The sequence below is a fragment of the Oryx dammah genome, unplaced genomic scaffold (assembly GCF_014754425.2).
Source record: "Oryx dammah isolate SB20612 unplaced genomic scaffold, SCBI_Odam_1.1 HiC_scaffold_8, whole genome shotgun sequence".
In the NCBI taxonomy this organism is placed as follows: Eukaryota; Metazoa; Chordata; class Mammalia; order Artiodactyla; family Bovidae; genus Oryx; species Oryx dammah.
The window spans coordinates 10,351,637-10,370,232 of NW_024070192.1; the positions used below are offsets into that span (position 1 = coordinate 10,351,637).

Genomic DNA, 18,596 nt, shown 5'->3' on the forward strand with positions numbered 1-18,596 from the left:
GACAGTGGCCACCACCGTCAGCACTGAGAGTTATTTGAAATGCTCTCGGAACCTGTGAGAACATGCCCAGCCAAAGGACATGGCCGTGCATTGCGATTAAATTAACAGCGTTTCAACATGTTTTGTTTCTGCAGTCACCGTGGACACTTCTGCTGCAGGCCTGCATCCCTCTCACAGTCCAGCAAACAGAAAAACTCGGTTCTTTAAACAAATGCTACTCTTTGCTGCAAGAGCTAAACATGGGGACAACTCACCATCTGTGAATCAGGAGCTAGTTATATCAACAATATATCCAACTACAGAATATCATGGAGAGGCTCAAAGGAGCCAGGTAGATCTATCCACTTGATGGGGCCTATAACCTTCAAGCCATCCAGCTAAGAGAGGGGAAAAAAAAAAAAAAGCAGCGTGCAGAACAGCCTTAGTGCACTACCATCCGTGTGATCAAAGAAACCAGTGGGACCCTGGGGCAAGAGGAAATGCTCCACACATCCTTGCTGATTCAGGTGCCCCTAGAAGAAAACCTAGGAAGAGGTAGCATTTGTTGCTTCCAGAGTGAAGAATCATACTGCTGGGGACAGGAAGGGGAAAGGGAGCTTTTTCAGTATCTGTCTGAAATGGCAACCCACTCCAGTATTCTTGCCTGGAGAATCCCATGGACAGAGGATCCTGGCAGGCTCTTTAGTCCAGAGGCTTGCAAAAAGTCAGACATGACTGAGCATGCACACACACACACTCTGAACCTTTTGGCAGCAGGGCACATCTCACTCTCCTTGCTGAGTCGACAGCCATGAAGGTCCACAGTGGTGGAGGAACAGAGCTGGAGGCTGGGGACCTGGCGAGATGCTGCCCAGCAAAAGCAGAGGATCAGCCTTGGACACATCAAACTGGATATTCCCATCATCCTCTGGGCATGCCGTGCTCACCTGCGATGTGGAATTTTCTTGGTGCATTCTGTTTTAACATTCCTAGTCTCCAAATGCAATTCCTCTGATTATCATTGAGATTTTTGCCAACAAGAAGCAAAAAGCAAGAAGCAGGAAAATGGCTTTTTCAAAAAAGTTGTGTCCTGGGGACTTTCAATGGCTAAGACTCCAGGCTCCCAATGCAGGGGGCCCGGGTTCAATTCCTGGTCAGGGAAATAGGTCCCACATGCTGCAACTAAGACCCAGTGCAGTCAGGTAAATAAATAAACACTTTATACTAAAAATTTTTAAATAAAATGAAAACTGTGTGTCCTTTGAACTTATCTTCATAGTCTCTCACCAAAGCAACAGGATTAAAGACAGAAACATAAATCTCTTGTCTTGTGAGACCTGAGCAACATTTCTTTGTTTGGGTTCTTTTAGACAAGAAGTAACCCAGCTAACGAAGGGAGTGAAATAGAGCATACATTTGATTCAGAGGGGGATTTGCAACCCAATTCTCAGATCCATCACTCCTGAAACCCCTGGGTTTATCAATGGTACCCAAAGGATGTGTAGAGGATGTTCATGATCACCTCCAGCATCCAGGGAGAACAATTAGCAACCTCATGATGTATATTTGTTTACCGCTTTGAATCTCCAAACTAACTACTGATTTTTAAGTAAGGGCTTTACACTAAATTTTAAAACTTTTACATGTAAGTTATTGTTAAATTTGTGAAAATAATGGATTTCACACTGGGAAACTACACTCATAAAATCTTTTTTACACTTGAACAATCCCGTACCAGGCAAAGATCTTGAAAAAAAAAAAAAAGCAGATGTGGGATGCACAACAGACGTGACTAATTTGTGTTTGAGTGCCACTGAAACCAGCTAAGCATTAAACACTTTCAGAAATGCCCTAAACGGACTTACACCTCCTGGAGTTGCTGAGAATGTGGGGACAAAAGCAACCCTATCTACCTGGGGTGGAAGTGTGAATCAGTGCAGGCCCTTGGGGTTCACTTTGACAATAGCCAACAAAAAAACATGTCGGCCCATTGTCCTTCAGTGCAGCATCTAGGCATGCCATCCCGGGGGTGTGCCAGCATCTTGCATATGCAAAGATAGAGATGTTCAACCAGTCACAACGGCCATCCTCAAAAAGTCTACAAATAATAAATGCTGCAAAGGGTATGGAGAAAAGGGGACCCTCCTACACTGTTGGTGGCAATATAAATTGGTGCAGCCACTATGGAAAACACTATGAAGTTTCATTAAGAAAACTAAAGATAGAGTTACCATATGATCCAGCAATCCCACTCCTAGAGAAAATCTCATATCCAGAGAAAACTCTAATTCAAAAAGATACACACACTCCAGGGTTCACAGCAGCACTATTTACAATACCAGGACATGGAAGCAACCTGAATGCCCATTGACAGATGAATGGATAAAGAAGATGTGATACATATACACAGTGGAATACTACTCAGCCATAAAAATGAATTGAATAATGCCATTTGCAGCAACAGGATGAACCTAGAGATTATCATACTAAGCCAAGTCAAGTCATATAGAGAAAAACAAATATCATATGATATCACTTATACAGAAAATCTAAAAAGAAAATGATATAAACGAACTTATTTACAAAACAGAAAGAGACTCACAGACATAGAAAACAAACTTACGGTTACCAAAGGGGAAAGAAGGGGCAGGGATAAACTAGGAGTTTGAAATTAGCAGATACAAACTATTATATATAATATAGATAGGGGCTTCCTTGGTGGTCCAGTAATTAAGAATCTGCCTTGCAATACAACAGACACTGGTTCCATCCCTGATCTGGGAAGATCCCACATGCCTCAGGGCAACCAAGCCTGTGTGCCACAACTGCTGAAGCCTGTGCTCCTCAACAACAGAAGTCACTGCAACAAGAAGCTCATGCACTGCAACTGGAGAGGAGCCCCCGCTCTCCACGCTCTCCACGCTCTCCGAAACTAGAGAAAACCCGTGCAGCAACAAAGACTCACCACAGCTACAAAATGTTTTTAAGAAATAAACAACAAGGTTCTACTGTATAGCACAGGGCACTATATTCAATACCTTGTAATAAATTATAATGGAAAAGAATCTGAAAAAGAAAATATATACATACAGACACATACGCATAACTGAATCGCTTAGCTAGACGCTAACACAACATTGAAAATCAATTGTACTTCAATTTCAAAAAATACAGATGTTCTCACTGCACTAGTTGTAAGAAATTAGAATCTTGCACTTATATGATTGCAGAATTAATAAATGACACTCTTTAAAAACAAAATCCACATACAAGGGAGGTCTCTCACAGAGGGTTGCGGTCTGGTCTCCAAAGTACAATCATAGAGGAGTTGGTTAATTGCTGTTTCCTCCCTCCGACAACAGTGTTCCTTAACCTCCCCAGGCCCCAGGATCCAGGTGAGTCCAGTCTGTGCTCATGTTTAGGGGCCATGCAACAGATTAGGAGGCCTAGGGCGGGTCCCAGGTGCTTGAAAAGCTTCAGCCCTGGAGGGCCTACTACGTGCCCGGCTGCCTCAACACTTCCAGATGTGGCCTGCCCGCCCCCACCAGGCGTGTGTAGGAAATGGCAGGAATGGGCTTCACGGCCGCATGACCTGAAGCAATTTAGGATTCCTTCTCACGTAAAATCTGGACTGAGACAGGCTGCCCTTTGTAAGAAGTGTTCTAAGCACTGTGAGCTGTAGTAGGCCTCTGGGGTCTCCAGGGTCAGGATCTCTGGGGGTGGGGCCCAAAGGTCAATATTTGCATTGTTTGCCCAGGGGATTCTTAGGCAAACTGAAAGCCTGAGAACTTCTGCAAGGGCCCTAACTGTGCTTATTTTAACTTGAGTTCTGATACATAAACACTGTGTGTCACGTACGTATAATATTTATCCACTGCATATACAGAGTCAGCATCACATAACACGGCTCGCCTGTAAGTTACTTCCGTCTTGCAAATGTGAGGGGACCTGGTTGGGGGACAATTCAAGGTCGTGCAACGTATTATATATATCCTGAGTTTCTCCCATGCAGACCACTGAGCGTGTATCTGGTGTGGATGGTGTTACTTACTCCTTTCAGTCAACTCGGATTACAGTAACGAGACAGTGTTTGTAGAAAAACTAAGAGCTGTCCCAAAACTGTTTTGTAAGACGTTGATCTTGTTCAGCCAACAAGAGTGTCTGACTCTTTTGCAACCCCATGGACTGTAGCCCGCCAGGGTCCTCTGTCCGTGGGATTTCTCAGGCAAGAATAAGTGGGTTGCCACTTCCTTCCTTCAGTCCCAACCCAGGGATTGAACCTGCGTCCCTTGTGTCTCCTGCACTGGCAGGCAGGTTCTTTACCATAGACGGTTGATGGTTTAGTCACCAAGTTGCATCCTACTCTGGCAATCCCCTGAACTGTAGCCTGTCAGGCTCCCCCGTCCATGAGATTTCCCAGGCAAGAATACTGGAGTGGGTTGACATTTCCTTCTCCAGGGGATTTTCCTGACCCCGGAATTGAACCCAGGTCTCCTGCATTGCAGGCAGATGCTTTACTGACTAAGCCACCTGGGAATTCCTTTGTAAGATGTTGCCAGTGTTATTTAGTTTTAACTGCCAAAGCTGACAGATCAAGGGTACTTGCTTCATCTCAATTCCTGACTTTTCCATCAACTTGAGAATAATACCGTCATGTCCGTCATTCACTTCATGCCTCAGTATCTTTGCTTTCAGATCCATAAGGGCAGCATGAAAATATATAACTTTTCTTAGTGGTATTTCCGACATTAATTAGTTCATATTTTTCATTGCCACTGTCACTTGCATTTAAAAAAATGGCATTAAATGGAGTATGTATGTTTACCTATATGTCTGTATTGTTAAATCTTTTTTGTGTTTCAAACATGCTTAGACAGTAAAGCATAAATGGGAATGTAGATAAGTTATTCATGTTCCAAGATTAAGTAAGTACATTACCTTCTTAGAAAATATGTTTATAGTCCTTGCATTCCTAAGGATGTATACTGCCCAGTACTGAACCACTAACTGTTCTGTGCTGTGCTTAGTCACTCAGTCATGTCCAACTCTTTGCGACCCCATGGACTGTAGCCCATCAGGCTCCTCTGTCCATGGGGATTCTTCAGGTAAGAATACTACTAGAGTGGGTTGCCATGCCCTCCTCCAGAGGATCTTCCCAACCCAGGAATCGAACCCAGGTCTCCCGAATTGCAGGCAGATTCTTTACCATCTAAGCCACCAGGGAAGCCCTAAACACTAGCTTATGCATGGCTATTTAAATTTAATTTATTTAAAATAAAATAAAGGGACTTCCCTGGCAGTCCAGCAGTTAAGACATCACACTTTCAATGTAGTGGGCTCGGGTTCAAGCCCTGTTCATGGAACTAAGATCCCACGTGCCATGAGGTGCGGCATTAAAAAAAAAAATTAAAACATAATTCCTCAGCAGCACATTTCAGATGTTCACTAGCCACAGATGGCTGGTGACTAACACATTGAAGGACAGGAACATAAGGCATTTCCAACATTTCCATCCTCTCTGAAAGTTCTACTAGACAGCACTGTTACAGACTCTATACTATATCCAGTCATGTCTAGATGACAGCAAATGCTGGGGAACCATTTGTTGAATGAACAAGAAAATAATTAACTCTAATTTGTCTTAATAATTCTTAAATGTGACAGTCGAAACAGAATCAGCTTTAGCCCAAACCCATGTTTTGACACAACTGGATTAGCTGGAATCATTCCTTGATTCTGCCAACTTCCAGTTTTGTTTTTAAGGAACACTTCACAAATTTTCGATCATATCTCACCCTATTTATCTGAGAATTTAATTCTGGTCAAATCTGTCATATTTGTTTCTCCCAATAAATCACCTAAACATTATTTGACCCAAACTGGGTGGCCCCAGTTGGATAGACGATATATGTATTAAATCTTCCAGGAAATCGATTTTTTCTTTTTCCCCAGTGAGTTGGCATCAAATTCTAGACAAATTTATTTCTCAGAGGAAGAAAGAATTCTCTTAAGTTTTCTTAAAAAAAAAAAAAAAAAAAAAAAGGCAAGTATCCCAGGATACCATATATCATCAAGAGGAAAGTGGAAACTTCCAGGGCAAAAACCTCACTCCCAAGATGAATTCTGCAAAGAAATGTGAGTTGAAACTGATCCAGCTATTTGTTGGATTACAATAAATACACCTTTGGCATCAGCCCCACAATTTACTGCCTGGCTCCAGAAGATGAGGATACAAAAAGAGCTAGAAATTGTACACAGCTCTCTTTATCCCAGGAGTGCAGGTTTTACCCCAAAAGAGGGATTCCAGGCTGCAGCTCCTCCAAAGTAAGCAATCAAATCCCCCTCCAAGCAATCTTCCTCTTCCCCACCTCCTTTGCAAACAATATCTGAGTTTGCAAATGTTACCCAAGTTCCCTCCAGGATTATCAAAGGACTGTAACCTATTTAACCAAATAAACTGAAGAACATGCCAAAAACTGAAAGACTCCTGCAGTTCCAAATTTTCTATAGTAGGCCTTTCCTGTTAAAACAGCAGCAATTCTCCTGCAGAATCTTTTATAAATATGGTTTTAATGATTAAAATTACACTGACAGTCTACCGCAACAAGAAACGACTTTTCGATTTGCTCAACACAGAGAGTACTTTGCAGCTGCGCCCAAGGAAAAAGCAAAACCAGAAAATGAATTTTGTGTTAAATTGTACTGATGTGAAAAAAGTTAGCACTAACGTATTACTATATTAACTTTAATAACTCTACCTTTATTATTCATTTGACTTGCTCTGATTCAACAGCTAAATGATTTAAGAGGAAAGTTACTCATGGAACACTGTTCTCAACAGCATAAAAGGGTCATTGCCGAAGATGGCCCTACAGGACTCCCGGGCACCCCTAACTCTAAATGCGGTCCAGTATTCTCTCTGCCGCATGCAACTGATCCAACAGATATCCACTGCCAAATCCTAGCGGGCCCATTAATGACTTAGTCCTAGGTTAGAACCATCTCCTCAAATTTCGATCCCTTCCCCGCCACGTTCATTTTCTTAAAATTATGAAACAAAATATTTAAAAGGTGCAGTTGCTTTCCCGCTACGTGCGCCTTAAAACTTGGGGATTGGGTGCCACTCTTAACAAAGTAAGAAGGAAGAGCCGTTCGTTTTCAGCTGATTCATTTTCCTCTCTGCCTTTGGGGGGGAAAGTTGGGCTGCTCCGTTTTTGCTGCTCACCTCTTCCCCTCGTATTTTGTCTCCCATTCCTTCCCCACCCCCTTCCAGCCCGTTTCGCTCCCGCGCAAAACAGTCCGACCGCTCGAGACCAAGTTCAAAAATGCGGAGGGCACCTGGGCCCTCCGCGCTCCAAGCAGCGCCCCTGGGGGGCAGGGGCAGGAAGCAGCCGCCTTCGCCGCATCCCAACTTCCCCCCTTTCGGGCCAGAACAATGGCTTTTTGCCCGGAAAACGAAGTTCGGCGGAGGCCGGGCGAGCTCCGCAGACCAAGCGGGACTTGGCCGGTGATCCCCAGGTCAGAAGAAGGGAAGCGCTTCCTTCTTCCTCGCTAGGGACCTGCCCCAGCTCGGTGTACCCCCACGCGCCACCCGTGCCCCCAGCCCAGCCACACCAAGCGCGCGCGGGACCCCCGCCCCGGGCGCGAAGCCGAGCCCGCCGTGAACAATGAGCGCCCCGCCTCCTGGCACCGCCCCCACGCGCTCATTGGCCCGCACCGGAACAGGGCGGCCCGCGGGGGCGGGTGGCGGGCTGGGGCGCGCGGGGTGCGGCGGCAGTGCGCGTGCGCGGGGCGGGCCTGCGCGGGGCGGGGGCGGTGCTTTGTGTGCGGCCGGCAGGGCGCGCGGCGGCTGTGGCTGTGCGGGGAGCGGCAGGCGCCGCGGTCGGGGCGGGGCGCGCGGCAGCATGGAGGAGCTGAGCAGCGTGGGCGAGCAGGTCTTCGCCGCCGAGTGCATCTTGAGCAAGCGGCTCCGCAAGGTGCGTGCGGCCCAGCCCGCGCCCGCCCGTGCCCGCCCACCCCGGCTCACGCGCCTCTTCTCTCCCTGCAGGGCAAGCTGGAGTACCTGGTCAAGTGGCGCGGCTGGTCCTCCAAGTGAGTCCCCAATAATGCGGTGCCCGTCTTCCCGCCCGCGCCACCTCGGTGTGTGGTGGGAGAGAGGCGTGGGTTCCTCGCCCGCGCCGTCGGGGGGCGTCCGCGCGCCCGGCGGGAAGTTTGCGGGAGGCTCCGTGGGCTCGTCGAGTTTGGCGGTTAGGGGACGCCCAGCGTGCGCGGGGTGCCCTTTGTTTACAAGCCCGCGGGGCGCGGGGCTGGGCGGCCTCCCCGGAAGCCCCTCCGGCCCTCCCAGCTCCGCTCCGGGCTCCCGGGCCGCCTCTCCCCGACGCCTGGCCCGCGCCCCTCCGGCGCCGCGTGTTCCTCCCGCGCCCATTTGTTGCATACGCCCCCGCCCGCCTCAGCCGTCCCCGCGAGACTCCAGCCCCCCTCCTCTAGTCCGTATTTTCCCCGGCTGTAACCTGAGCTTTCTATTCATGGATGTAGGGCTCCTTTTTTTTTTCTCTTTCTCCTCTTAATGGAAGGGAGGGAACTTGGCATCCCGGAAGGGGCTCTATTTACAGGCGATTCGCGCAGACCCAGTTCCCCATTCTTCCTGGACCCCACTTTTCTTTCTTTGCTTTCCCCTCCGGGTTCCCCGGCCGGCGTTGGCCTGGATGCCGGGAACATTGTTCTTAATCTTTGGGCTGCGTTTCTGTGCCCCTAAGCGTATCCCTCTCAGCATCCTGTAGGGAGCCTTCCCTTCCCTCCCTGGCTCCGGGCCAGGGTTTGGGGTCTTCCCTTTCTGCAACTTTCCATTTTATTGGGATTTGTTTTCTTCCTGTGGGAGGCTGTAGAGTCCTCCTGTGGCCGGGTGTTAATTGGGGGTGGATGCAATGGTTTCCCTTTGAGTTTGAGGACAAAGTGTTGGCTTCAGAACTCAGTGTCCCAGGAGTTCATCCTGGACATGGGTGAGACCTTGGGGAACAAGCCCCATACCTCGGTTGCCTGGCTGCCAGCAGGCATCAGGGAACATTGGGGCAACCCCACTTGGGCTGGTTTCGGAAGTGGTTGGTCGCTGCCTAGAACTTTAAGATGTCCTGTTCTTTGCTTTTCCAGACACAACAGCTGGGAGCCAGAGGAAAATATCCTGGACCCGAGGCTGCTCTTGGCCTTCCAGAAGAAGTGAGAAAGTTAATCAACCTGTGGGAAGGGGAAGCCAGTTGGGGGACCCTGGCCTGTCACATGGTCGTTCAGGGCAGTGCTGGCCCTCCAGAGTTCCTTGGCTTGGGCTGTAGTTTGAAGTCCCAGGTGAGCCGTCTTCTCCCTCCCTTCCCTCGGAGGGCCAGCACTGTGTCCAGATCTTGGGAATCCCTGAGTAAGTGCTACTTTTGGTCTTTGTGACAGACTTGCCAAAATGAACCTTCTTGGACATCCTTTGTGAAAAGTTCTGGCTTCTCTTCTTGGCCTTTGCTGTTGACTAGTTTGCAAACAGCACTAATAAAAACCAGGATGGCAGGTTTGCCCTAAAAAATGCAGACCTGGCCTCCCAGTCCTCATGCATCGATTGAGCAAAAGAATGCTCACAGAGGGAACAGGAACACACAGCAGAAAGTTATGCCTACCATGATGTGTCTGGACCAAGAGCAGCACGTTTATTTTTTTCTGTGCTGCAAAACAGCTGGTCCCAAGTGAGCACCATGGGGGCCCACTCACCAGTCTCAGGGGCTGAATTTGCTTCTGTAATTCAAGATGTCATATCTATTTTTAGGTAGGAGACTTGGGTTAAGAGAAGCCTGTTTGAGATACAGGGGAAAGTGTGGTGAGTGGCTTGTGATGGCATAAGGTTCCAGGGAATTCCAGAGCAAGCTGGTGGGGGTAAGGTGTGGGAATTGCCCTATTGGTTGTTGCTGTTTAGTCACTAAGTCGTGTCTGACTCTTTTGCAACCCCATGGAATATAGTCCACCAGGCTTCTCTGTCAATGGGATTTCCTAGGCAAGAATACTGGAGCAAGTTGCCATTTCCTTCTCCAGGGGATCTTTCTGACCCAGGAAGTGAATCCAAATCTCTTGCATTAGCAGACAGATTCTTTACCACTGAGCCACCAGGGAAACCCCTTGCCCTGTTGGTAGAGGTTGATAAATTAAGTGCCCAAAAGCTTTCTCAGATGGGGTCAATCCAGCCAGCTGTTCTCTGTTGGTTCAACCTATGTCCACCATGTTTTTTGCTCTAGCAAGACGTTTTGGGTCTTCTCAGACAGGCCATGGCAATGAGAGGAAAAGTAAGAGATTTCTGTCTGGGTTGAGAGAGAAGACAATGAGCATATGCTTGCCTCCATACCTTTGGGAAATTTACCAGCAGGCTTGCTGTGTGCTATTTAATTCATAACTCAAGTGCTGTAGGTCCCAAGGGGTGGGAGCTGGTACCTTTTTCTGTAAGTGTCCTGATTGTCCAGAGAGTGTGTGTCCTTCAGTTCACTTTTTACACACAGGCAGGAACTGAGGTTAGCAGATGTCACAGAGATAGATGCAAGAGTTTGAAAGAACCATGGGGTGCTCTGGTTTACATCACAGGGGAGAAAAAACTGGGAGGTGGGTGCTCTGCCTTGTTCTCTTCACCCCCAGAGATTCCCCTGGGATCTAAGAACTGGTGGTTATTTGCTTGGTGTGGGGATGTGGTCTTTGACTGTCAGGGGAAGTCCAGATTCTGGGCCCATGGGTACAGGTTAATGTGTCAGCGGAGACCCGTGAGTGCTCCTGTCCTTTTAGGAGACAGGCTGGGGCTGCTCTAAGAGATCACCTTATAGGCGCCGATGAGATGGTGTTTGCCCATTTTAATTACCAGGAGACTGCTTCAGATAGAGCCTCTTCCCCTGGGGTAGCCTGGAATACACACTTTGGGGGTGGTGGGTGGGGGCTGCTCTTTTGGCTTCTGACCCCGAGTCATGGAGCTAGTTAACACTGTCCTGCCTTGAGCTCCAGCCACCACGCAGTCAGATGCCGCCAGTACTTCCATCAGAGCAGAGTCTAGGAACAGAAAGAACCAGAAAAAGGAAACAGGGAAAGAAATACATGCTGGGAGCACTGGCTCTGGGTAAGACTGTGGGGAAGACGACCCCTTGGTTACCCCGGTGCTCCCATGATTGAGATTTTATGCAGGAGGTGGAGAGTGGAGGGCAGTGGTCCTCCCTTCCCTGACCCTGGACTCTCTTGTTTGGACTGAGAAAGTTGGACCACGTGACCGTGAAAGCTCCTTCTAGTGGCATTGTAGAATTTCTGCTGTACCATCTCCCTGCAGATTTGCACAAAGTTGTTTTAAGAAGAGTCAGAGAAAACTGGGAATAATTCCTTTCCCAGCTTTACTTGAATTTCTTGACTTGTCTTTACTGACATGTAAATGAAATGGATCTGCACCTCTGCCTTGGCTTTTGCAGGGAAACTGGTGATAAGCTACCTGGGGGGATTTGAAACCATAGGGTTCCAGGATAGCCGAAGGAAAAGTCTGTGACTCTGATTGCTCATTGTCTTCAGGGAACACGAGAAGGAGGTGCAGAACCGGAAGAGAGGCAAGCGGCCCAGGGGCAGGCCGAGGAAGCACACCGTGATGTCCTCCTGCAGCCGACACTCCAAGCTCAAGGTGGGTGGCTACTGCCCTGGATTTGGCAGCTTACCCCCAAGTGCTGGCTCTCTGCTGGCCCAGTGAAAAGTGGTGGCAGGAGGGTTGCGGGCTTGGGGGAAGGAGGCCAGCTGGCATCTCCACGCAAGTCTTTCCCTTGCTCAGAAGACTTTGGCTCTGCTTCCCCCTGGACTGCCACTCTGAGGCTCTGCCAGCAGGGGGAAACAGTGAACCTCAGTTCTCCACCTCCTGCCCTGTCCTTCTGGGGTGGCTGAGCACCACCCCTGCCCCAGCTGGTTCCCTACTCTGATGAGGTCTACTCTGTGCTGCCTTCTCACCTCCAGTGGCTTACAAGGAACAAAAAACAGGCACAGTGTATATACAGTAGGTGCTCATAGGTGTGCCAAGTAGGCATACCTGCACACATGCGTGGGCTCCATGGCACAGCTGCAAGATCAGATGTGTCTTTGATTTCTCTCTTGAAGGCACTGCCCTCCAGGCCTGAACGCACACATTGGCTTGAGAAGTGGCACCAAGGTGGGGAGCCGGCCAGGCAAGGAGACCCCAGACTCCCTGGGCTTGATTCCATCATCCCCAGTTTGGGGCAGAAGAGCTTTGTGGCCAAGAGCAGCTGTTGACTCAGTCTCCCTAAAGCACCCCTTTACACAGGGACCTGAGAACCAGGAAGGTGTTCCAAATTAGTGTTTGGGGTGACCCCCAGAGGATGTGGAGGGCAGTAGTTTGTTTTCCTGTGTGCTGGAAGGGTCTGAAGGGACCATCTTTGGAAACGGAGAGATTGAAGCAAGATGTCCTGGTTGCAGAGCCTTTGCACACACTGCTTCACTCCACCCTGCCCCTCTGAGACACGTGAATCATGCTGTTCTGAATTTCCCTGTGCCAGGTGTCTGCCAAGGGCCGGGAGCTTCTCACAGGCCCCTGGAATGCCCAGGGCCCAGTGTCAGCCTGCGAATGTTTCTGTCCATCACTCAGGCTTCTCTTTGTGAGCCACTTGTTTTTCTTTGTTCTCTTTCACTTCTAACTGCACTGCTTAGGACATCAGGACTAGACTGTGAGATCGCTCCCTCCTGGCCGCTTCTCTGGTCTGGAAGCCGCAGGAGGGGCTGGCTCCAAGGTGTCCAGTGAATGCCCCTGGACACCAGGCTTTAGAAGTGACACCTCATCCTTTGTTGTTGCAGGAGTCTGATGTCCCTTCCAAATCTAAATCCAGCAGCTCTTCCTCTTCCTCCACATCTTCCTCTTCCTCCTCAGAGGAGGAGGAGGACAGCGACCTAGATGCCAAGAGGGGCCCACGGGGCCGCGAGACTCACCCCGTGCCTCAAAAGAAGGCCCAGATCCTGGTAGCCAAGCCTGAACTGAAGGACCCCATCCGGAAGAAGCGGGGCCGCAAGCCCCTGCCCCCGGAGCAGAAGGCGGCCCGGAGGCCTGTGAGCCTGGCCAAGGTGCTAAAGACAGCCCGGAAGGACCTGGGGGCACCCACAGGCAAGCTGCCCCCTCCACTCAGCGCCCCCGTGGCCGGCCTGGCAGCCCTGAAGGCCCACGCCAAGGAGGCTTGCAGTGGCCCCAGTGCCATGGCCACCCCAGAGAATTTGGCCAGCCTGATGAAGGGCATGGCCGGCAGCCCCAGCCGTGGGGGGATCAGCTGGCAGAGCTCCATTGTGCACTACATGAACCGGATGAGCCAGAGCCAGGCCCAGGCTGCCGGCAGACTGGCCCTCAGGGCCCCAGCAACCGGCAAGTGTAGCCTCGGGCTGGACCTCAAAATGAGGACGCAGAAGGGGGAGCTGGGGATAAGCCCCCCAGGAAGCAAAGTCCCAAAGGCCCCAAGTGGAGCTGTGGAACAGAAAATGGGTAGCACAGGAGGGCCCCCGCACGTCCATAGTGGCAACAAGGTCCTTGCTGGGTGCCTGGGCCCCCAGCCTGCACCCCCCCAGGAGCTAAGCCTTCAGGTCTTGGACTTACAGAGTGTCAAGAATGGCACGCCAGCAGGGGGCATGGTCGCCCGCCACACCCCAGCCACCAAGGGTGTTCCTGCCACCAACCCAGCCACTGGGAAGGGTGCCGGGGGCGGCCCCACTGCAGGAAGTGGGACCGGCCTGCCCACTGATGTCAGCAAGGGTGAGAAGCTGGTCTCCAGGGCAGCCGCCATGCCCACCCCTGCAGGCAAGAGGGACTGTGGGAAGGGCAGCACAGCCCCCAGGCAGGAGGGCCACCCGACATCGGGAGACACTCGGAAGACAGCCGCGCTCTCTGAGATGAGTACCGGTGAGGAGAACAGCAGCTCCGACTCGGACCCTGACTCAGCCTCCCTGCCCAGCGCCGGGCAGAACCTCTCTGTGTCCGTCCAGACTAGCCAGGACTGGAAACCCACCCGCAGCCTCATCGAGCACGTCTTCGTCACCGACGTCACTGCCAACCTCATCACCGTTACGGTGAAGGAGTCTCCCACCAGTGTGGGCTTCTTCAACCTGAGACATTACTGACGCCACCTGGCTGCCCTGGCTCCCCTGCCCTTCTCTGGCCTCTGGCTTTGCTTTGATACATGGCTTGCATCCCAGATCCTCTCCAGGGGCCAGTGGCCTCCTTCAGGGGCAGGCTAGGGTGGGAACTCCCCTGGGCCCAGCCTTCCCTGTGACTTTAGCAGGGGAGGCACCATGATGCCTTGCTGCCTGGCCTTTACCCTTGTTCCTACCTCTGGGCCTTTGCATTGCTCCCCATTTGCCTCAGGAAGTCTCGGTGGCCGCCTGAGGCTCAGTGAAATGTTCCCAAGAGCATCCTGTGTTTCTTAAGCCCGACCACGTTCGCTATTTGAACTGCCTTTGTGGTCTGTGATGACAGCGGTGGTCAGCTTGCCTCCCTGTCTCCCCTGGGCACGGGTATTAAGAGAAAGGGTCTTCTCCAGGTCCAGCTTGGCTGTTCTCGCCAGTGGCTGGAAGAGGGTTGCTTAAGGCTGGGGGAAGTTAAGGCCTCCGGGGTGCCACTCTTGGGAGGACTCTGCTCAGGGTGTGGGGTGAGCGGGGAAGGGAGCATGCTGGTCAGAACCTCCCACTCAGAGCAACGCGTGAGCCGCGGCACAGGTAAGGACACTGTTCACCTCCCTGTCTCTGCTCTCACTGCAGACAGCTGAGGGCTCGTGGCCTTAACATTAGCCATCAGGCACGGCAGTTGGGATCAGGAACTCTAGAGAGGTAGGTGTGGGTGTCGTCTCACCCTGACTCATATTAACAGCTGTAGCCCCCACACATTGACCCAGAGTCCAACACAGGCAGGGAGGGGGCTGGTCCCAGAGCTGTGCCGCCCAAACCTCCCAAGCTCGGAGGACAGAAGAAGGGTGTCTTTCTGCCACCCAGTGCAAGGACTGCCTTAGTCCTAATCATGGCCCCGCAAACTGGGCCGTGGGCAGTTGCTGGAAGTAGGCTTCCCTTCTCCGCTGGCTTCCTGCACTTCCCACCTGCCTCCCCTGACAATCCCCCACAACCCCCACACCTCTGGGGGTCCCATGTTCTCTTTCCCAGCTGAGAAGCTGTATCTCTGTACCATTTGGGAAGTGGGACAAATCTGAGTGGTCCACCTGGCAGAGGGTCTCCAGAAAGGCTGGAGCTGCCAGCCCGACTGCCTCCCTCGAGATGGCTGAGTCCAGAAGCAGTCTTGGCAATTCCAGCCAACAACAGAATTGCTGTTACTGACTTGGGGCAGAGAGGTGCATCAGTGAGTGGAATCACTGGTCTTTTATGCCAAAAAGAGAAGTGGGAGTGCAGGGAACTTTATTTCTGCTTCAATTACCGGTTAACATCAGCCAGCAGGTGTAGAGTCTTCTGTTCCCATAACCCTGAGGGCAGGGGACGCAGTGGGCTCTAGTGTCTGAGGGTAGGCCTCCCAGAACTCCAGCCCCCCCAGTCCCTCACCCTCCACGCCAAATAGGAAGATACGGCTTTTGTGTAGCCAAATCAATTTCAACAGTGTGCCTTGGGGACGGATCCACATCCAAGACCTGGTTGAGGGGTGTCCAGATGCAGTTTCCGACTCGTGTGTGATAGCCATGCTATCTGCGATTGGAATGGTGCCCACTTGGGCAAACCCAAGGGTTGGGGGTCCCAGACAGCCAGGCTAAAACTGGAATGTGGGCCATAAAGGAGAAGAATGCCCTTTCCATTATCCCAGCAGGAGATGGAGAGATGCCAGTGCACTGCCCCATCTGGAAGAAAGGGGTGCCAGCACACTGGGCCCCTGGCACCAGCCTCACTCCTGTCCCCAGATGCCCCTGGGTATGACTAAAGGGACTTGGGCTGCCTCTCCATCAGAGGAGCTCATAACCTTCAAGTTGTGCTGCCTTAGAGGCTGCAGAGCCAGGCCAGCAGCAGCTCTCCCCTTCACGCTCTCAGGGCACCCCTGTTCTGGACTAACCACACAGCTCCAGCCACCAGGTCTTCAAACCCCGACTGGGTGCCTTTCTGTTTACCAGCTACTTCAATCCCAAAGTTTGAATCTGGAAACATCTTACTCCCAGCCACTTTGCCTTCTTGCTGTGTTGCATGTTTTTTCTTGGTGCTTGTGAGCCCAAGTGGTTCATGTCTCTGAGTGTGTGTATACACATGCAGGCTTGACAGCCTTCACTGAAAAGTTAGATATGCTCAGAGTTGGTTGTCATGTTTACTGATAAATAAAAGCAGTACTTTTTCATTTGCTGCTGCTGTGTGTGTGTGTGTGTGTGTGTGTGTGTGTGTGTGTGTGGCTAGATATCGGTCACACATCTAACTGGTTTCTTTATCCTGAAGGGATGCTGAACTGCATCACAATGTATATTGAGTGTTGTTTTAATCCTGTTTGGACAGTTTGCTTTTGTATTGGATAGGAAGAGTGGCCAGTCTTGTCTTCTATAGGGGATTTGGCATATTTTTATATATATTTTTTTCATACCAAAAAGAGTGTTCCTTGTTTGGGGTTACACTCAAAAATTCTGACCTGACTAAGAGGGCTCTAGGCCTAGAGGTTTCATTAGGAGAGAACTTTTGGGGGAGGACCAGAGTTTTGGACCATTGCCAATCACTGGCTTGATTTGTGTTTTTTAATTAAAAAAAAAAAAGCCCAATCATTCATGTATGCCACTTCTAATTACTTTAAACTATGGGTGTTTGTTTGCTTTTTAAAAAGAGAACAAAAGTGGATATGTTATTGCCTTGGGAAACTTAAGATCTTTGTTGAAACAGCACAGCAGCCCAGCCCCCATATTCAGTCGGGACCAACTAGTTAAAAGGAAAAACTTCCCCCAGGAAACTCACAACAGTTTGAGGGGGGAAGGGTGGGAGGAGAGGAAGATAGTGCCTAGAGGACCAGATCTCTGCTCACATGCATCTAAAGATTCTGTGGATTTTCTAGTGTTTTTTTTTTTTTTTTTTTTTGGAAAACTAACACTAGCAATAGGTTGCTGATCTTTTTAGATGGATGTTAATTTATTTTGTAGGGGAGAGTCATTAGCAGATGGTGTCAGAGGGTTTTTGTCTTAACTTTTTGTTAACTCTTGGTATATCAATAAATTCTTAACTTTTCAGCTTGGTGTGTGTCATGAGTGATACCCAGAAGTCTCTTCACTTTACCTTTCTTGAGGAAAAATACTTCTCGCAACTTGAATCTTTGGGTGAAAAAAGCTTTGCAAAAGTTTCAGCCACTTTAATCGGGTCAAAAAAACGTTTTTCTAAGCAAAGGGGTAGGTTTGATTATGAGTCCCTACACCAGCATTTCCCAGAGAAGGCAGTTGGACACTGAAGGGGACATTTGGCAATGTTGAGACGAGTGTGGTTGTCACAACTGGGGGCAGGAGTGAGTGTTATTGCTACTGGCATCTAGTGGATACAGGCCTGGGATGCTGTAGTATGTCACAAGTCAAGCTCACTTTGAGACATCTCCCAGAAACTAATACTTTAAAACAAACCAAAATTTCCACTTGTGCATATGCATACCCCATCCCCAGTATCCAAATGATCCTGTGTTGTAAGCTACTCAACCCCTTGAATCCACCACATGTGGCAACACTTTAAAAGGACACAGCTATAAAATTCAGGGGAGTAGCCATGAAGCATAAGAATCTTTCAATCAGTGGTGCTACTGTGACTCCTAACCCATGGCTCATAATAAAGAGATGGTTTGCTTATTATATAACCTTCCCTGGTCCTTTAAGGTTTGCATTACCCTCAGCATGAATTTATTCATAAATTTCAGCCTCCAGGGAGAAGGAAGCTCCCTTTGAAGTAAAAAGAAGTTGGGCCTGGATGTTGGCCACCACTGGTTGAAAGGCTAGCTGGGGTGAAGGCCTGAATGTTTTAGTTCAGGAAGACATTCTCACTACAAAAATGCTTCCCCCAGCTCTGGCCGGCTCCAGAAAAGGCCTGCGAATTTGAAATCATTCTTGTGGGGAAGGCTACTGGCATGTTTTTTCGTTGTTGTGCCTTCGGAGGCCGGCGTTGTTTTCTTTCGAAGAAGGTGGGCAGGGATGACCCTAGTCGTCCTGTCCTCTGGCTTTTGAGGGCAGCAGAAGGGATTGGGGATGGCCACGAAAGAGCAGGCTAGAGGAGTAACAACCAGCGCGGCTCCTGGTGGTGAGCCCATTTGTACAGAGCGACAGCCAGACGTGTACGGGGGGCCCTGACCCACACTGGCCTTTGTTAGTTTCTGCGCTGCTGATCTGATCGCCTAATCCACCGCCTTCCCAGAAGAATGGGCTGGGCTGCCAAGGGGCCCGACCCGGCCCGAGGGCCCGGCCCGCGGCCTCCCTAGGGCTCAGCCCCGCGCCTCTGTATCCAGCACGAAAGTGCCTGGCGGATCCGGCCGCCGGACACCTTCTTCCCTACCTTTGTATTTGGAGGGCCTGGCCGAAGGGAGGTCGCGGAGGGGGCGCCCACCGTGGCCCACTCTAGAGTACTTTTGGAATGGAGAGACATTCCCTGCTCCGCTCGCGACT

The 18,596-nt window shown here is 50.4% G+C and overlaps 2 protein-coding genes across 2 annotated transcripts in view; both read left to right on the plus strand.

Moving 5' to 3' along the window:
* ENPP7 (ectonucleotide pyrophosphatase/phosphodiesterase 7) overlaps positions 1-7,650 on the plus strand; it is a 43,095-nt gene extending 35,445 nt beyond the window's left edge. The window contains exon 5 of the mRNA XM_040244322.1: positions 7,411-7,650. Coding sequence (XP_040100256.1) covers positions 7,411-7,650 — 240 coding nt within the window. The remainder of the gene's footprint in view (positions 1-7,410) is intronic.
* A 148-nt stretch (positions 7,651-7,798) lies between these two features.
* On the plus strand, positions 7,799-17,187 carry CBX2 (chromobox 2). Its single transcript, XM_040244749.1, has 5 exons — positions 7,799-7,955; positions 8,027-8,070; positions 9,127-9,192; positions 11,539-11,644; positions 12,820-17,187. The coding sequence occupies exons 1-5, from the start codon at positions 7,884-7,886 to the stop codon at positions 14,122-14,124; spliced, it is 1,593 nt and encodes a 530-aa protein (XP_040100683.1). The 5' UTR covers positions 7,799-7,883; the 3' UTR covers positions 14,125-17,187.
* Positions 17,188-18,596: the final 1,409 nt, after the last annotated feature.

Coding starts and splice junctions, on each gene's coding strand:
- CBX2 (XM_040244749.1), top strand. CDS start 7,884: ATGGAGGAGCTGAGCAGCGTGGGCGAGCAGGTCTTCGCCGCCGAGTGC. Junction 7,956..8,026: donor TGAGCAAGCGGCTCCGCAAG/GTGCGTGCGGCC, acceptor CTCTCCCTGCAG/GGCAAGCTGGAGTACCTGGT. Junction 8,071..9,126: donor TGGCGCGGCTGGTCCTCCAA/GTGAGTCCCCAA, acceptor TTGCTTTTCCAG/ACACAACAGCTGGGAGCCAG.